General features: G+C 48.7%; 1 protein-coding gene across 3 annotated transcripts in view; it reads right to left on the reverse strand.

Annotated features, from left to right (window-relative positions):
- Nucleotides 1-6,474: 6,474 nt before the first annotated feature.
- The window catches only part of DDC (dopa decarboxylase), a 105,647-nt gene continuing 93,530 nt past the window's right edge, over nt 6,475-18,591 (reverse strand). For all 3 annotated transcript variants that reach the window (XM_086398015.1, XM_086398014.1, XM_086398016.1), the window contains exons 12-15: nt 17,589-17,687; nt 14,978-15,079; nt 9,963-10,170; nt 6,475-7,040 (exon numbers count right to left, since the gene is read on the reverse strand). In XM_086398015.1, the coding sequence (XP_086254141.1) occupies nt 7,027-7,040; nt 9,963-10,170; nt 14,978-15,079; nt 17,589-17,687 (423 nt within the window). In that variant the 3' untranslated portion in view covers nt 6,475-7,026. The remainder of the gene's footprint in view (nt 7,041-9,962; nt 10,171-14,977; nt 15,080-17,588; nt 17,688-18,591) is intronic.

Below are 18,591 nucleotides of genomic sequence, written 5' to 3' on the forward strand. Positions count from 1 at the left end.
TTCTAGTTTCCTCGGTGTGTATGCCCAGCAGTGGAATTGCTGGGTCATATGGCAGTCCTATTTCCAGTTTTTTAAGGAATCTCCACACTGTTCTCCATAGTGGCTGTACTAGTTTGCATTCCCACCAACAGTGTAAGAGGGTTCCCTTTTCTCCACACCCTCTCCAGCATTTATTGCTTGTAGACTTTTGGATCGCAGCCATTCTGACTGGCGTGAAATGGTACCTCATTGTGGTTTTGATTTGCATTTCTCTGATAATGAGTGATGTTGAGCATCTTTTCGTGTATTTGTTAGCCATCTGGATGTCTTCTTTGGAGAAATGTCTGCTTAGTTCTTTGGCCCATTTTTTGATTGGGTCATTTATTTTTCTGGAATTGAGCTGCAGGAGTTTCCTGCATATTTTTGAGATTAATTCTTTGTCAGTTGCTTCATTTGCTATTATTTCCTCCCATTCTGAAGGCTGTCTTTTCACCTTGCTTATAGTTTCCTTTGTTGTGCAGAAGCTTAAAGATCTAAATGTAAGACCAGAAACTATAAAACTCCTAGAGGAGAACATAGGCAAAACACTCTCTGACATAAATCACAGCAGTATCCTCTATGACCCACCTCCCAGAATTTTGGAAATAAAAGCAAAAATAAACAAATGGGGCCTAATTAAAATTAAAAGCTTCTGCACAACAAAGGGAACACATGGTGTTCTTATGCCAGAGGGGCTGGTGCTAGGTGGTGGAGGCAGAGTCCAGATCCTGACCCCACTACTCATGATCTACCTCCAAGGACTGTGGGGGGATAAATGCAGCTGACCTCTAAGGCATCGAGGCCAGAGCCCGACCCCAGGAAACAGCGCCCAAGTGATAGGTGTGGTTATCGGCAAGTCCTTTGCCAGACATGGGTTGCACAGATTAGAGCTTCTCACAGAAAAATAACCCGTGCTGTTGGTGGTATTTCTACCGTGTAATTTAGCCAGATTCTCTTATTTTCATAGACTGTTGGAATCTCAGATACAGAAGAGAGATTAAAGGTCACGTACTGTAGTTTTCAGTCTCTTGGAGGTGTTTTCCCCACTATTTCTCAACTGTTGATTTTCCTGTCTCCAGCCAGCACCCACCCAGAGGAGCATTTACTGACCTGTGAGAAATCACATTCTATTTGCTGATAAGTTGACTTTTCACATTGAAAATAACTGTCCCTCTGTGTCACTTGCTGTTTGAGGCACAGACTCTTCATGTCAGAGTGAGGGTAACATTTGAAGACAGTTACCAAGTAAGGCCTCTCTGTGTCTTTCCCAATAAAATATTCCTCCATTTTAACACTCCTCATTGTGACTTGGCTCCTCTCTAATGCCTGGAGATGTCGCTGAAACTTGTACTCTGTTCACCTGTGCTGAATAGAAATGCAGAGACAGAGTTTTGGGTGAAGCAGAAAAGAACAGGTTTATTGTTTTGCCAGGCAAAAGGGACCATGGGAGGCTAATGCCCTCAAAATTATGTGTCCTGCCCTGGACGGGGTAGTGAGGAGTCGTATAGTGTTCAAGGACAGGGCGTGATCAACTTGTGGACATTCTTCCGGTGGGCTGGTGGTGAGGTAATTAGGAGTCAGCGTCATCATCAGGGACCTTCTGGTTCCCTCTGGTCCGGGTTCCATGTGCTTGTGAGCAGCACACAGTTAATTTCTCTCACCTGGTGGGGGTCTCAGCCTCTGCAAAACAGCTCAAAGGACATGGCTCAGAGTATTAGCTACAGTCCTTGAGGAAGAACTAAAGTCTTTGACTTTGTTTATTGCCTAATCTATTATCATTTTGTCTTGCTTGAGTTTTCCTTTCTGTATTTTCTCACTTCTCTGAATAAATTTATTCTTAGACTAAAGTTTTTCTATAGACAAAAGGCAGGTGGAAGACATGTGTGGGGGTCTGTTCTGGGAAGGCCTCATAGGGTCTCGCTCTTATCAATGGCAGGGTCCGGATTTGACTTCAACATTCTGGACATTTTTGGAGTCTTCTGTATATGGGGTGTATATGTATAGTCTCCTATATATGTCTTGGGTCTTCTCTATATGAATCCATTGTTCTTTTCTTCCTCCTTTCTTCTTTCCTCAACCATCCATTTTGCATCTCTACCTGTGGAATCACACTCAACTTTCTCCAAAATGATAGTTCCAAATTTATCCAATTCATACAAGCAACTTACTCTCACAGTACTTTCTTATTTTTTCTACTATTTATGACAAGTGTAGGTGATGGCAGGTGATACAGGAATACTGAAGAAATAAGTACTGATATCAAATGCAGTTTTAAAAAAAGCAAAAAATGTTCTTATATATTTGGAGATTTCCATGATTGAGAAAAGCAACGAAACAATTCTTCGATCAAAAAGGCATTAGGCAAGCTCCATTCCTTTCCTCAAATACAGGCCTTCTGAATAAAAGACCAGCAATATTTGTTGCTAACCTGGACTCTCAGGTTAAGGGGCACAGGTGTGAAGTCAATGGATGGTTGGAACCTGCTTCCTCTGGGGTCTTCCTCCTTATCCCTTGGGATAATCAGCTCACCTCTCCTTTGTTTTCAATTTATTAGTTTTTAATTTAATTTTTATTTTCTACTGAAGCAACTCACTCCAGTATTCATGCTTAGAAAATTCCATGGACAGAGAAGCCTGACAGGCTACTGTCCAAAGGGTCGCAAAGAGTCAGACACAACAGCATGAGCACACAGATAGTTGGTTTACAATGTTGTGTTTGTTTCAGATACACAACAAAGTGATTCTGATATACAGATTCTTTTCCAGGTTCTTTCCCATATAGATTATTACGGTTCCCTGTGCTATAAAATGGGCTTTCCAGATGTCTCAGTGGTAAAGAATCCGCCTGCAATGCGGGAGACCTGGGTTTGATCCCTGGGTTGGGAAGATCCCCTGGAGAAACGAATGGCTTCCCACTCTAGTATTCTTGCCTGGAGAATTCCATGGACAGAGCAGCCTGGTGGGCTACAGTCCATGGGGTTGCAAAGAGTTGGGCACTAATGAGCTACTGAGCACACACACACGTGCTGTGTAATAGGCCCTTAAGTTTATCTATTTTCTATATAGTAGTGTATATATTTTAATCCCAAACTCCCAGGTTATCCCTCTCCCTTCCTTTCCTGTTTGTTAACCATAAGTGTGTTTTCTGTGTCTGTTTTGTAAATAAGTTCCCCTGTATCATCTTTCTGAATTCCACATGTAAGTGATCTCATATGATACTTGTCATTCTCTTTCTGACTTACTTCACTTAGTATGATCACTTTTAGGTCCATTTATATTGTTGCAAATGTCATTATGTCATTCTTTTATAGAGCCAAGTAATATTCCTGCCTCTTTTTTTTTAAATCTTGGCTTTTCTACAAATTCCTCCTGTGTCAGGCATGGAGTCAGCAGGAATGAGATTCTCTGTTGTCAGGAAATTTGGCTACTTTCTGCATTTTAGGGAGGAGGTATATGATTCCAGGAGGTATCTTAGGTCTGATATAATAAGAGTTATGTATTAGGTCTATGTCCCTGGCTCCTGACACAGAGCTCCTAAATCCTCTGGATTCTGTGGGTATCAGGAATCTCTTTCATTCTAGGGAGGCTACTCCTGGCAGGTCCACGGACAGAGTAAAGATGGAGGTGGTCACCATAGTGAGAAGGGGGGAACATTCAGCACCATCCCATTCCCACCTCCAGTGGGGGAAGGGGACCAGAGACTTGGGTTAATCACAATGGCCAGTGATTTAATCAACTAGTGATGTACTGGAATCTCCATGAAAACTCCTAATCAATAGGGTTTGGAGCACTTTCACATTGGTGATGGCATCATTGACTCGATGGACATGAGTTTCAGCAAGCTCTGGGAGTTGGAGATAGACAGGGAAGCCTGGCATGCTGCAGTCCATGGGGTCACAAGGAGTTGGACACGACTGAGCAGCTGAACTGACTGACTGACTAAGCACATCAGGCTGCTTGGAGAGCCGTGCCCTCGAGGGAGTGGGGGTGGGGAATGGAAGCCCCCACTCCCTCCCCCTGCCCCACCCTATGTCTCTCTGCTATCTGGTTGTCCCTGAGTCGGATACTTCATGTGAAACTTGAGGATGCAAATAAAGTAACTTCCTGAGTTCTGTAAACTGTTCTGGCCAACAGCGGATCCTGACAAGGGAGTGGTGGGGACCCCCAATATATAGCAGGTCAGGTAGGAGGCCAGGAGGCCCGGGCTGGTAGTGAGGTGAAGGTATTTGAGGGACTGAGCCCTTAACAGGTGGGGTTGGATGCTGACTCCAGGCAGTGCTGTCAGACAGGTGGGAAACTGCTGTTGGAAAACAGTCCATGTTTTTGGTGCCAGGAGGGAAAACCCTTTCATCTGTGGACCGAAGTGTCATAAGAAAAAACAGATTTCTTGGCATCAAGATGTTAGGTGTGTACAGATGGATCTAGGATTTTCCCAGTGCTAATTGGAGGTGCCTGTTATCAGGAGATGCTAGCTGGTTCCAGGGCCAGCAGTGGTCTGTGCGCTGCACCCTGACACTGGATTGGTTATGAAGATGCTGCACAGATGGGTTAGGCTGCACAGTGCAGACCTTCAGAAACTTCCCCACATTGGGCTGTTTGGGGATTGCCTGGTTAAGGTCAGGGTCCAAGACTCTACCCTGGGAGGCGAAGATGGGCTTTTCCCAGAAGGGAATGAAAGCTCCTCACTGCCAGTTATCCTGAGAAATGTCTTATCTGGGCAAGAGACAGCACACTTGGAATTGAATGGCTAAGACAATGTGAATCCCAGACTGCCATGTTCCAGACCTCATGCAGAAAAGTCACTAGACCTCTTTCTCACCTGTAAGATGGGAATAATAGTTGGTAACTTTAAAATAAGTATTAAATAAATTAATGTTAAAATATTTACAACATAGAGACCATGCCATGAGGATGTGCGTTAAATAAACTGGGAGGAAGTATGTCCGTCTGTTCCGAGGCTGGGTAATTTGGGGTTTGATCACTGTGCTATGGAAATGCCTAGAGAGGTCAGGGGTGGGGGGAACTGCCACGAGTTAGCTAGAAATGAGCCAGAAGTGGGCAAGCTGCAGTCTCTCCTGGGTCTACATTCCAGCTGAGGTCTGAGATTCCCTAACACAAAGACCCAGCCCGGTCAGTGGGGAGCTCTTTGTTCATCCACCAGCTTCCTGCTCCCTGTCTGCCCATGTCGCCTGGCAGCATCTCTGCTGTCACCTGCTGCCCTGTCTCCTGCCTCAAACACAAATCTGGGTCATCTTTCCAAAGTGCATTTGTGGATTGGCTCGGTGGAGCCACTCCCAAAGGCTGCGGGCTGCGGCTGCGTTGGTGACTCAGGCTCCACGTAGGGGGCCCTGCAGCAATCTTAACTCCAGAGCACACTCGGGGCAGACAACCTCACTGGACGAGGCAGGCACCTCGGCCTCCACACTGTGATCTGAGGTCAGAGCACCACCCTCTGTGGCTCCTGACGTGGTGGCACCAGTGGGTCCCTGTGGCCCATCCCACGTCCCCATGCTGTGGTGGAGAGGCCAGGTCTGTCCACTGATGGGCAGAGAACAAATGACCTGACCAAATGAGAGGGGGACCACATGGCATCTGATGTGTTAACAGATTTCAAAAACACAGATAATTCAACTACATGCATGTAGACCTCAGAGATCTATAAAATTTAAATAGCCCTAATAATAATTCAAGGTACCATTCTGAGAGTGTTTTTGACAATTCTATAGTCTCCAAAGAATAAAAACTTGTCTTGGGATTAAAATATATGTGTTTCTAAGAATAAAAATAGTTTCAAATAAAGATCAGTTATTTGGACAAAAACTGCATCTTCCTGATATTTATGTGTAAAGAGAATCTTCAGGTGTTTATTAGTCATGATACCACAGGGCAGGTGGACTAATCAGATGAGGAGACCAAGGCCCCAGAAATCTTTCTCACCACACCAGCAGAATTTGATCTCTGGCTGTGTCTTGATTCTAAATTTACTGATATTACTTTAGAAGTTGAAGTCATTTCCAAATAAAACTCATGTTGTTATTACATCTAGAACAGTGACTGACATATACTGCATGCATATGTGCTAAGTTGCTTTAGTCATGTCCGACTCTTTCAGACCCTATGGGCCATAGAGTGCCAGGCTCCTCTGTCCAAGGGATTCTCCAGGAAAGAATACTGGCCTGGGTTGCCATGCCCTCCTCCAGGGAATCTTCTGACCCAGGGGATCGAACCTGCATCTCCTGCATCTCCCGCATTAGCGGGCAGGTTCTTTACCACCAGCACCACAGGGAAGCCCACCAGACATATACTAGGCAATCCCTAAATGCTTGTTGACTAAATAAATGTCATTTAAAAATATCCAGGAACGTCATATCTTTAGCTGTTTTGAAAGGATAAGTCCACGTTATAACAATCGATTTTCTACGGTATAGAACAAGATGCTCATCAGACACAATGCGCATAACACTTCACACTGTTTATTAAGCATTAAGCCACATGACAGGACAATTTAAACACCACAGGTATATATCCCATAATCATAGATCACCCTGGACGATATTTCAATAAGGCTTTACCCCACTGACAACTTCAAAGGCATAGAAACATGTGATTTTTTAATCAACAGAAGTCACAGCCAAATAATGGAGAAAAGCTATATTCACTGAGGTTAACTTGTAGCAAATAATATTTCTTCATTGATGAGTGGCTGAAAAGGTGCAATCATGGGATTCTTTCTGGATAACTCTGGGGAAAGACTGAAGGCAGGAGGAAAAGGGGATGACAGAGGATGAGATGGTTGGATGGCATCACTGGCTTGATGAACATGAGTTTGAGTAAACTCCGGGAGTTGGGGATGGACAGTAAAGCCTGGCGTGCTGCAGTCCATGGGGTCACAAAGAGTCAGATACGACTGAGCCACTGAACTGAACTGGAGAAGCATGTGCCACATACAGGCTGGGTTCCAAGGAGCTGGGCTGATACAGTTTCCTCTCATCCCAGTCTTCAGATAATTTCAATTTTTGATCTCTACAGGGGAAAAAAAGAACAGGAACATATGGCTATGTTTTAAAAATGTGAAAGAATTTTGTATACTCCTCCCTGGAACACAGAGAAGGAATATACTTTCTCCATCTGTGAAACAGAAGAGAGTTTGAACTGGAAGAAATGAGCTTTTATTGCCAGTCTGGCTTCTCTATGATTGTTGTTGTTTTGTTGCAAAGTTATGTCTGACTCTTTTGCAACCCCATGGACCGTAGTCCACCAGGTTCCTCTGTCCATTGGATTTCTCGGGCAAGAATACTGGAGTGGGTTGCCATTTCCTTCTTCAAAGGATCTTCCTGACACAGGGATTGAACCCATGTCTCCTGTGTCTCCTTCACTGACAAGTGGATTTTTTACCTCTGAGTCACCTGGGAAGCCCCTTCTCTGTGATACATTTTACTAATGCCAACTAGAGTCTTGGCCCCATTTCCTACCTTATGTGGAATAGGGTAGTTCCTTCTTTCCTTCAGAACTGTGACCATTGCATTTGATATAAACTTACATAAGCACAAGGGGCTTCCACTGTGACTCAGTGGTAAAGAATCTGCCTGCCAATGCAGGAGACAGGGGATTGATCCTTGGGTTGGGAAGACCCCCTGGAGGAGGGCATGGCAACCCACTCCAGTATTCTTGCCTGGAGAATCCTATGGACAGAGAGGCATGATGCACTGAAGCCCATGGGGATCACAAAAAGTCAGACATGGCTGAGCATGTGTAAACATAAGCACAAGTAAAACCAAGGTATTAAGATTTTCATCACTTTAATTAATCTGACTAAAACATATATGCATTGTGATTTACTATTGTATCCTACATTTTTTAAAAATTTACTTTCTGTTACCTTTGGAATTGATGGCAAGTATAGTGAAGGACAGGGAAGCTCAGTCCAGGGGGTCACAGAGCCGGACATGATTTAGTGACTAAACAACAAATAACGACTTCACATGGGCTTCCCAGGTGGCGCTAGTGGTAAAGATTCCGCCTGCCTATGCAAAAGACAGGAGACCTGGGTTCGATCCCCGGAGGGAAGATCCCCTGGAGGAGGGCGTGGCAACCCACTCCAGTATTCTTGCCTGAAGAATCCCCATGGACAGAGGAGCCTGGCGGGCTACAGTCCATGGGGTCGCAAAGAGTTGGACACGACTGAAGCAACATAGCTCTTGCACACATGCATAGTAACTCCAGGGTAACTGTTTTGTCTATCAGAGACCTGTCTCTGCTTAGATGAGTTTTCTGAGCTACAGTCTCCTGTGTTGTTCCAGGCATAGGGGAATAAGACATGATAAGATACACAAACACAGAGTCGCAGAAATGTTCCTCTAGAGTGTTTGCCTGTGTGGTTTTGCTTTGAATTTATCTTATTCCCCCTACATACACACACACCCCCACCACACACAGAGATGCTTATTGTGGAGCAGTGGAATAATCTGGAACTATAGGCCTCTTCCCAGCACCTTCCCGAGATGCTCAAGCTGTAACTGGGGTGTTGCTCCCTGAAGGGTGATCCCTCAGCTTATGAGCAGCAGCCCTTTAGGAAAGGGGTTTGCCGAGCCAGGAAAAGGACCTGATATTTCAGGACACACACTGACAGAGGGGTCTCTGACCTCTTGGGCCAGAAGCCTGGGATGGAGCTCTCACATAAATTAAATGCAATATTTAACTTCTGATTTTTTTGAGCACTACACAGCAGTCCCCAACCTTTTCAGCACTGGGAACTGGTTTTGTTGAGGACAACTTTTCCACCAACCATTTGTGGGGGGATGGTTTCAGGATGATTCAAATGTGTTTCATTTATTGTGTACCTTATTTGTATAATTATTATATTAGCTCCACCTCAGATCATCAGGCATTAGATCCTAGAGGTTGAGGACCACTGCGCCTATAGTATTAATATCTCAGGTACTCATAATTAAAATTAAGAGCCCAGAAGATCAAGTTGTATGCACTCAGCAAACTAATTCCATCACACATTTAGGTTTTGCATCCCCTGTTGATGATGACAGATGGGCATAAAGCAGAAAATGAAAGAAAGAAAAGTTGGAATGAGGATGCAATGGCTGGAGCATGAACAACCATTTTGGGCCATAAGACAGATGTTCTATGTTGATGCTAAAAATAGCAGGGAAGCAAGAAGGAAGGATCCTGAGATCCTGATGATTCTTGAAACCCCACTCTTGCCCCTTGATTGCCTTTCTTTAAACTCTTTTTCAGTTCAGTTTAGTTACTTACTTGTGTCCGACTGTTTGCATCCCCATGAATTGCTCTTTTCAGAGAGATATAAATCTCTTATTTGTTTAATATAAAAAAGAAGGAAAAGCAGAAGCTCCTACCACCTACCTCCCCCAAGTGGGGCAAAAGGAAAAAGAAAGAAATCAAAGTGGTGGAAAAACTCCAGTGGAATGACATTCATAAAATAACCTAATGCCAAGGCTCTAAAGATCCTTGCAGTTCAACAGACATTATTCCAACTTGTTGTCAACGCTGTGTTTGTGCAGATGCTTTTCTTACAAGTCACCTGCCCACTGTCTTCAGGGTTTCTATAACTGATGCACAATAGTTTAACATTTTCTTTCTCTAAATCAACATGAACTTGGTCCTTTCTGACAGCAAACCAGCAGTCATGTCAAATTCCTTTTTGAGTGTTTTCACCCATTTTCATTTATCTACCATTTGCCAGTTTATAAGTTGCTATGATTGTAAGTTGGGGGAACACTAAAGAAAGCTGAGGGGATATTACAGAGATGCATGACTGATAGTCTCAAATAAAAGAGTACAAAGGAGAAATCCATAGAAGTTTCTAAAGACTCCCTATGTGGTATGTTCCCTCTACTTCTCCAGACCAGACAGGGCTGGTTCTCTCTCCCTCTCTTTAGGGTGGAGGGAATTCGGCCCCACAGGGCGGCTTACCTGCCTTTTCCTCCCCCTGTGCTCTTAACACTGTGGCCGCCATCTCCTGGATGTGCTCCCAGGCCAGCTGTACGTGGGCCAGCTCCACTGTGCGTGAGCAGATGGCGAAGCGCAGCACGAACCGGTCTCTCAGGGAACAAGGGACCAAGTGGATTTTTTTGGCACTGTTTATGCTTTCCAGAAGAGCTTCGTTCAGTTTGTTGGAACCCTGCAGATTGAGAAAGGCAGTACTCAAATCTTTGGAGGCTCAAATGTGCAACACGAAGCCAGGTAGGTGTTGGGTGATACAGTCCCAGGTCAGCGGGAGAGCCACCTCACCACAGGCCTTTCATTCGCAGTCATAAAAAATTCAACTAAGTAACCGTGACGTGGGCCCGAGAGAGGGCTGCCTCCCCTGCACAATTCCTCCTGTTCCAGCGTTGCCAAAAGGTGAGCCTTCTGTGACCCAGGTTTACAGAGAAAAAAGGAAGCTTCGTAGACTGTTACCTGTAAGTTGATGAGCTTATCAATAACCTCAGATATGCAGATGGCACCACCCTTATGGCAGAAAGTTGATGAAAGTGAAAGAGGAGAGTGAAAAAGTTGGCTTAAAGCTGAACATTCAGAAAACAAAGATCATGGCATCTGGTCCCATCACTTCATGGCAAATAGATGGGGAAACAGTGGAAACAGTGGCTGACTTTATTTTTCTGGGCTCCAAAATCACTGCAGATGGTGATTGCAGCCATGAAATTAAAAGATGCTTACTCCTTGGAAGGAAAGTTATGACCAACCTAGACAGTATATTAAAACGCAGAGACATTACTTTGTCAACAAAAGTCCGTCTAGTCAAGGCTATGGTTTTTCCAGTAGTCATGTATGGATGTGAAAGTTGGACTGTGAAGAAGGCTGAGCGCCGAAGAATTGATGCTTTTGAACTGTGGTGTTGGAAAAGACTCTTGAGAGTTCCTTGGACTGCAAGGAGATCCAACTGGTCCATCCTAAAGGAGATCAGTCCTGGGTGTTCATTGGAAGGACTGATGTTGAAGCTGAAACTCCAATACTTTGGCCATCTCATGCAAAGAGCTGACTCATTTGAAAAGACCCTGATGCTGGGAGAGATTGGGGGCAGGAGGAGAAGGGGACGGCAGAGGATGAGATGGTTGGATGGCATCACCGACTCAATGGACCTGAGTTTGAGTAAACTCCAGGAGATGGTGATGGACAGGGAGGCCTGGCGGGCTGCCGTTCATGGGGTCGCAAAGAGTCGGACACGACTGACCGACTGAACTGATGAGCTTAAACAGCAGAACTGTATAATGGCACCAGGGCATGGAAACATACAGAAGAAATCTCACAATACAGTAAGTCTCCTGCATACGAACCTTGAAGTTGTGAAATTTCCAAGATGAGAGTGTGCATTCACTCTCACGTCAGCGTGTGTGGTGCACCGTGTCGCGTGCCTGCATGCTCTGCAGGCTGTGCTCTTGGGTCCTTTGCTGCACAGTCGTGGGTACAGTGCAGTAGGTGAGTGAAGTGAAGGTCACTCACTCGTGTCTGACTTTTGCGACCCCATGGACTATACAGCCCACGGAATTCTCCAGGCCAGAACACTGGAGTGGGTAGCCTTTCCCTTTCCCAGGGGATCAGAGTGCGGCAGGGAGGTATCTTTATTTCACGCCCAGGAAGTCTGGAAGCAAGCACAGAAGCAGTGGCGCTACACCTGGGCCTACCGTGCTGTTCAAGCTCCTGTACTATGAGATCAGAGAGGTTTTCTCTATTTTTTTATTTTTTAATGTAATATTTGTGTGAAAAGTTACAAACCTATTACAGTACAGTACTCTATAGCTGACTGTGTTAGTTGGGTGCCTAGGCTAATTTCACTAAACCTACATACAGACTAAACTCAGTGAATGCATCCTCACAATGGAACTCCTTCCTATGTAGGCAATTGCTGTGTAGAAAATGAAGCGTTGATAGTCAGCTTCTGGCTGGAGTGTTGGAAAACTGTCCTTGAACTATGGACCGAAGGACCGCCAGTGGCCCCCCTCTGGAGGGGAGCAGCCCACCAGCCTTGGACGGGGGGCCGGGGGCCCGCGCCCCACACCGAGAGGACCAGACAGGGGGCATGTGTTACAGACTGGGGGCCGTGCCCCTCCCGTCTGGTCGGTCCGGTTCTCCTTCGCATCCCCGCCCACCTCTCAGCCTTCGTTCTGTCCCCAGGCAGTCACTCCAGCCCCACACGCCTCATGGTTGATGTAGAGGGCCGGCACGTGGGGCCAGCGTGGGAGACTGTCCTGTTCTTGTCCATCTTGAGAGCAGGGAGCACAGTGGGAAGAGAAAAGTCCTGGTCGGCTGGAGGCGGGACCTGGGCCTCACGTCTCTGCAGAGTCTGCAGGTCGCCGACTGGCGTGAGGCTCTGACCAGTGGCCTGTGGACAGCGTGTGGGCCCAAGGCCACCTAGGAACTGCTGCTGCACACCAGATCCAGTTAGGGCCGGTTCCGCTCCAGGATGAGGGTGAGAGGGTGGGAATGATGCTTTGAAAGGATGGAACTTCACCATAAAGACGTAACGGAAGAGCAAACGCCTGAAAGTGCCAAACGCAGGAAATAAAAGCAAGCAACTCGGGAAAAAACTTTGCTCACCATTTTCAAATGGATCGGACAAGATTTGTTTTCTACTAAACAGACGCAAAGACAGAAAGCAGTCTGAGGTGTAACAACAGTAGCAACAGTGGAGACTTGACATCCAGAGCAGACAGCAACTGGGCAAAGAAAAGCAGCAAGATGGTAGATGCGGAGGCAGGAAAGGAGCGATAATGCCTGCACAGCATGCTTCCTCAAAGAGAAACTGGATTCATGCAATAGAAGTAACAAGTTTCACAGAAGAAACGTTTCGCTTTCTGAGGAGCCCCTAGGCTTGCGGGGCGGGAAGGGACATGCAGGTAGGTTTGCCCAAGTAAATGGGGAGGAGAAAATAAAAGTCTTGACTTTGACAACATGGTGCTCGTTGAAAGAAGCCAGTCACAGAAGCCAGCACAGTGATGATCCCGTTAACACAAATGTCTGGAGCAGACAGATCCACAGAGAGAAGTAGATCCATGGCCCTAGGGATGGGGCTGGGGCTTCTCTGGGGGAGAATGAAGATGTTCTCAAGCTAGACTGTGGGGATGGCGGTGCAACCCCAGGGACAGGCTAGACATCAAAGAAATGTATACTTTATATAGACAGAGAGTATGGTATGGGGATGATATCTCAATAAAACTGCAAAAAACTAAAAAAATTAAAATCTTTCAATAACACTGGCGGTAAAAACAAAAACAACTGCATGATGGCAAACACATCACAGCACATTTGCTGTGAACACCAGCACAGACGGAATCACAACTCTGCTCACCCTCTGGGCCCTGCGCCGAGCACCAGAGGAGACTTCTGCCCTCCTGTGCTCAGCTGTGTGTGTGATGCCCTGCCCTCCTGTGCTCAGGGGTTTCTGTGATGCTCTGTCCTCCTGCGCTCAGGTGTGTGTGTGATGCCCTGCCCACCTGTCCTCAGGTGTCTCTGTGATGCCCTGCCCTCCTGTGCTCAGGTGTCTCTGTGATGCCCTGCCCTCCTGCGCTCAGGTGTGTCTGTGATGCTCTACCGTCAGGTGCTCAGGTGTCTCTGTTATGTTCTGCCCTCCTGTTCTCATGTGTGTGTGTGATGCTCTGCCCTCCTGTGCTCAGGCGTGTGTGTGATGCTCTGCCCTCCTATGCTCAGGCGTGTGTGTGATGCTCTGCCCTCCTGTGCTCAGGCGTGTGTGTGATGCCCTGCCCTCCTGCACTCAGGTGTCTCTGTGATGCCCTGCCCTCCTGTGCTCAGATGTCTCTATGATGCCTTGCCTTCCTGTGCTCAGGTGTCTCTGTGATGCTGTGCCCTCCTGTGCTCAGGTGTCTTGTGATGCTCTGCCCTCCTGTGCTCATGTGTGTGTGTGATGCCCTGCCCTCCTGTGCTCAGGTGTGTCTGTGATGCCCTGCCCTCCTGTGCTCAGGTGTCTCTGTGATGCCCTGCCCTCCTGTGCTCAGGTGTCTCTGTGATGCTGTGCCCTCCTGTGCTCAGGTGTGTCTGTGATGCCCTGCCCTCCTGTGCTTAGGTGTGTGTGTGATGCCCTTCCCTCCTGTGCTCAGGTGTTACTGTGTGAGGCTCACAGCCCTCTGACAGCTTTTGTGTCAGGACTCTACCCTCTTGCTTCCAGGTTTTTGCATGAGTGGTTCTCAGCAGGCCTCAAAGCCTGAAGAATCGGTGTGGGGAAGGAAAGGGGAAGACCAGGGCCACGTGTGGATGGGCAGCACCTTAGCAAGGCAACTGAGTCCATGGTGCTTTCTCCTGCTTCCCTTTATGTACTTGAACATGGAGGCCTGTGGACAGGTTCGAGTCTGCAAATGGCAAGATAGTCAGAGAGTGGTCAGGGCGTTAGAGCTAAGGTAATGGCTTTCTCCACATGAGGCTGGTTGATAAGGGCCTGTGTGAGCAGTGCCCCTTGGCACCTGTGGAAAACATGGTTGTGATTCTCAGCACACGTGCCTGACACCCTCAGACGGCAGAACCACAGAGCCCCAGGGAACAGCGCCCCTCAAACCCCTGTTGCACCAGCAGCTGGGGGGCATACAGGGTGCAAGTCAGCGGGTCCCAAGTGAGCCGAGACTGGCTCCTCGCAGGCTCCCAGGTGATGCAGTGCTGGTCCAGGGACCACGCTTGGGCCGGTGAGCCCATGCATGGCTGAGTCCTTCAAGGATTCCAGTGGTACAGCTGGATTGACGGGGAAAATGTCCAGCACTCTCCTCCCAGGTACACACGGGCAGGGAGTCCGAGTACCAGGGAGAAGGGTGGGGGTTGCGGGAAGTCAGGCTCGGGAGCTGGGACCAGCAGACTGGAGAACTGGTGGGGAGCAATGCAAGGTCTCTGGGGAGCTCAGTCAATGTGTGGATGGATGTAATGAATGACCGCTTCCTCTCGTCCCAGTCAAGAAAACGCAGACAATGAAGTCGACTTAGACATACCTTTAGCCGGAAACAGACCAGTCCCAGAATGACTTCTGCACAGATTTCAAAGCGGGTGTCCTGGCGCACCAATGCCTCGAATGCATGGGACAGCTGGACATGCTGGAAAGGGAAGAGACATTTGTCTGAGTCTCTTGTCACGATTTGATTCAGAACTTCACCACCTAGAGAACAGTATCAGACCATGCATCTGTAACTCATTACTAAGCTTTAACCATTTTCTTCCAGCATCGATGTCACCCACGTCCCGGCTGTCCCCACAGAGGGTGAGAAACTTGTTACCAGGAGAAAGGGGCCACCGTCTTCCGAAAAACACCTCTTGTCTTCTGCTCAGAGGACTGTGTTCATCACACCCCATCTTTTAGAATTTTAGGCTAAATGTTGTCAGGAGGGATTTCAACTTTTCAGAAGAGAGGTGGCGCTAGTGGTAAAGAATGCGCCTGCCAATGCAGGAGACAGAAGAGACGTGGGTTCGATCCCTGGGATGGGAAGATCCCCTGGAGGAGGGCATGGCAACCCACTCCAGTATTTGTGCCTGGAGAATCCTATGGACAGAGGAGCCTGGCGGGCTACAGTTCATGGGGCTGCAAAGAGTCGGTCACAGCTGAGCACAAGCACACACACTTTTGAAGAGAGAGAGCGGACAACATCAGCTGGGGAGCTGGGCACTTCACCATCCTCTCCTGGTGCTGGCCCATGGTGTAGGGGCATGCTCAGTCGCTTCACTTGAGTCCAGCTCTTTGTGACCCCATGGACCTTAGCCTGCCAGGCTCCTCTGTCCATAGGATTCTCCAGGCAAGGATACTGGAGTACTGGAGTGCATTGCCATTTCTTCCTCCAAGGGAGCTTCCTGACTCATGGATCTAACCCGCATCTCTTGCATCTCCTGTGTTGACAGGTGGATTCTTTATCATTAGCACCACCTGGGAAGCCCAATAACACCACAATCATGCCCATTCTGCAGACCAGGAGACTGAGGCTGGTTCTAACGCAGTTGCCCAGCACCAGAGCTCCCGCTCTGCAGCTGTTTGTTGTTCCACAGCATCTGCTGCCATAGTGAGACCCTCATCAGCCCCAGGCTGCTGCCTCTCCCCGAACCAGCCCGAACTAAACATGGAGGTGTTTACAGAGACCAAGAGCTGGTTCACACAGTATGTGATCTGAGAACCAGCTCACCCAGGTCTCAGTGCCCATGGAGCTCATCCTGAACCCCGGCATCCAGTGTCGGGCTCACTAACAGCTATCCAGGGAGCGTCTGAGCAGAGGTCGCATTGCTCAAAGTGTTGGGACAGAAACATCATTTTTTTTTTTTTTGGAATATAGTTGCTTCACAATGCTGTGTTAGTGTCTGCTGTAAAACAACGTGAATCAGCCATATGTGTACCTATCTCCTCTCCCTTGGAGCCTCCCTCCCTTGCAGCCCACCCCTCCAGGCCATCGCAGGGCACTGAGCTGAGCTCCCTGCACTGAACAGCAGCTTCCCACTAGCTGTCTATTGCACACGTGGTAGTGTGTGTATGTCAGTCCTAATCTCCCGATTCGTCCCCCCTCCCCTCTCCCCACTGTGTCCTCTGTCTGTATCTCTATTCCTGCCCTGCAAATAGGTTCCTCTGTACCATTTTTCTAGATTCCATATGTATGAGAAACACCACCGTTTACATGAGGGGTCCCCAGGCGGTGATGGATCTGGTGCCACTAGAGGGCTCCAGAGACTGCTGGCAGGGGATCCCCTCAAGCTGGATCCTGGGGAGCCGGTCACCTGCCGGGGTGTTTCTGGCTCCTAGGAGGGCCCCTAGGTCAGTTGGTCCCCCTCAGGGAATCCCGAAGCGCTTGCTTCCCGGAGCTTCCAGCGGGAATCACCCTCGTGAGATGAACTACTTGTGCTTTGCCTTCTTTCCCCAGAGCAGCTGAATCTTCATTCAGCTTCTGAGCACAGGCTCCCCACGGGAGAACTCACGGGCCCGCTTCCATGTCCTTTCCCAGTTCTCTTCCCACAGAGATGCTCCAGACCCTTTACAGCCCCCAGCAGCCTCGTGAGCCAGAAGGGTGCAGGTGTGCATGGCGCCGTGGGGCCGAGCCGGCGCTCGCTCCACGCACTCTGCCACAGGGAGGGGCCTGGAGCCATTCGCCCTGCCCGCAGCCGCCTGGCACCTCTGCAGGGCTGCACCTGGCACCTCTGCACGCTCCCGTGCAGCCTGAGGGCCTCCGTCCGTCAGGTTGGGGCCACAGCTGAGGACACCAGCACCAGAGGACCGGCTGGAAACTGGCAGGCCGTCCACAGCCAGCTAAGTGAGCGGGTCTCCGCTGGCCTGCTTCCTCAGTTGCTTCAAAAAGGAAAAGAGCAGGGTATACATACTGCTATTGGAGAAGGGAATGGCAACCTACTCCAGTACTCTTGCCTGGAGAATCCCACAGATGGAGGAGCCTGGCGGGCTGCAGTCCGTGGGGTCGCGCAGCGTCGGACGCGACTGAGCGACTTCACTTACACACACTGCGCTGTGCTGTGCTTAGCCGCTCAGTTTCCTGTGCCCTGCTTGACAACATCTTACTTCATCTCTCAGGTCTAAGACCTCCCTAATGTCAGCTGGATAAATAATGACAGCACACTCACCTTGCGGATATAGGCCTGCAGTCCCTTGACTCCATACATCCTAAAAACAAACCACATCTTCAAAGAGCGGAACCTCCGGCCCAGCGGCAGCTGCCAGTGCTGAAATCAGACACAAGACGGCAGCTCGGTGAGGACTGTGCCAAGGGCCGGCTTCCTTTTCAACTCGTGGACTGGCTTGTTTCTCCTGAAGGCAGTTAGTTCCCTGGAGACCAACCCTCTGGCTGCCACAAGGGCAAAGCTGACAGCAGAGGAGTGAGCGCTGCAGCCAGAAGCTCTCTTTACAAAGCTCTGAGATGCCTGTGGAGTGTGCAGGGACCAGACCAGTGTCGGGCTCAGATGCCACTGAGAGCAGATCGGGGAGTGTGGCCCCTCGGGCCTACAACCCAGGAGGGGTGGGAGGGGGAACTTCACTGATTTCTCTGCCTACAGGAAACAAGAAGGGCGCAGCAGATCCCCATGCCCTCTGCTGCACATGCCCCATGACACCATTCTCTAGAGCGACATGCATCTTCTTCCTGCCCCGCAAGCCGCCATGGAACACGTGGGACGTCGGACGAGCCTTCCTGAGTTTTCCTGCATTTGTCAGCTGCCCGGGTGTGACACTCTCCAATGTTGTCAAGGTACCAAAGCGAGCAGGAGTGGACACAGAGGGGACAGGGTGCAGGGACATTTGGGAAGATAAAGATAAAACCATCCTGATTTTACATGGCCACTTCCTATTGGAGCTTCTAAAGGAGATGGGGAGCACAGGGGGTTTCTCTCCACCTTCGTTCTCCGCTGGCTGCCCGCAGAGCCCAGAGACGAACTTCCTGCTGGGCAGGGGGCAATGCCACTCAGGGGGTTGGGGTGCAGGGTGGCTGCATGAGGGGCACAGCAGGCTTGGGGGGCACTGCTGCTCTAGGGAGTGCACCCCTGGCCATTGCACCCCACTTCTGAACTGCAATGAAAGCACCAGGGGTTCCGCAGAAGCTTCTCGAGTTGCAAAGAGAAACGCGGGTCCAAG

Source organism: Bos grunniens, chromosome 4, assembly GCF_055505025.1.
Source record: "Bos grunniens cultivar Pamir isolate PY7600 chromosome 4, Bosgru_T2T1.0, whole genome shotgun sequence".
Classification (NCBI taxonomy): domain Eukaryota; kingdom Metazoa; phylum Chordata; class Mammalia; order Artiodactyla; family Bovidae; genus Bos; species Bos grunniens.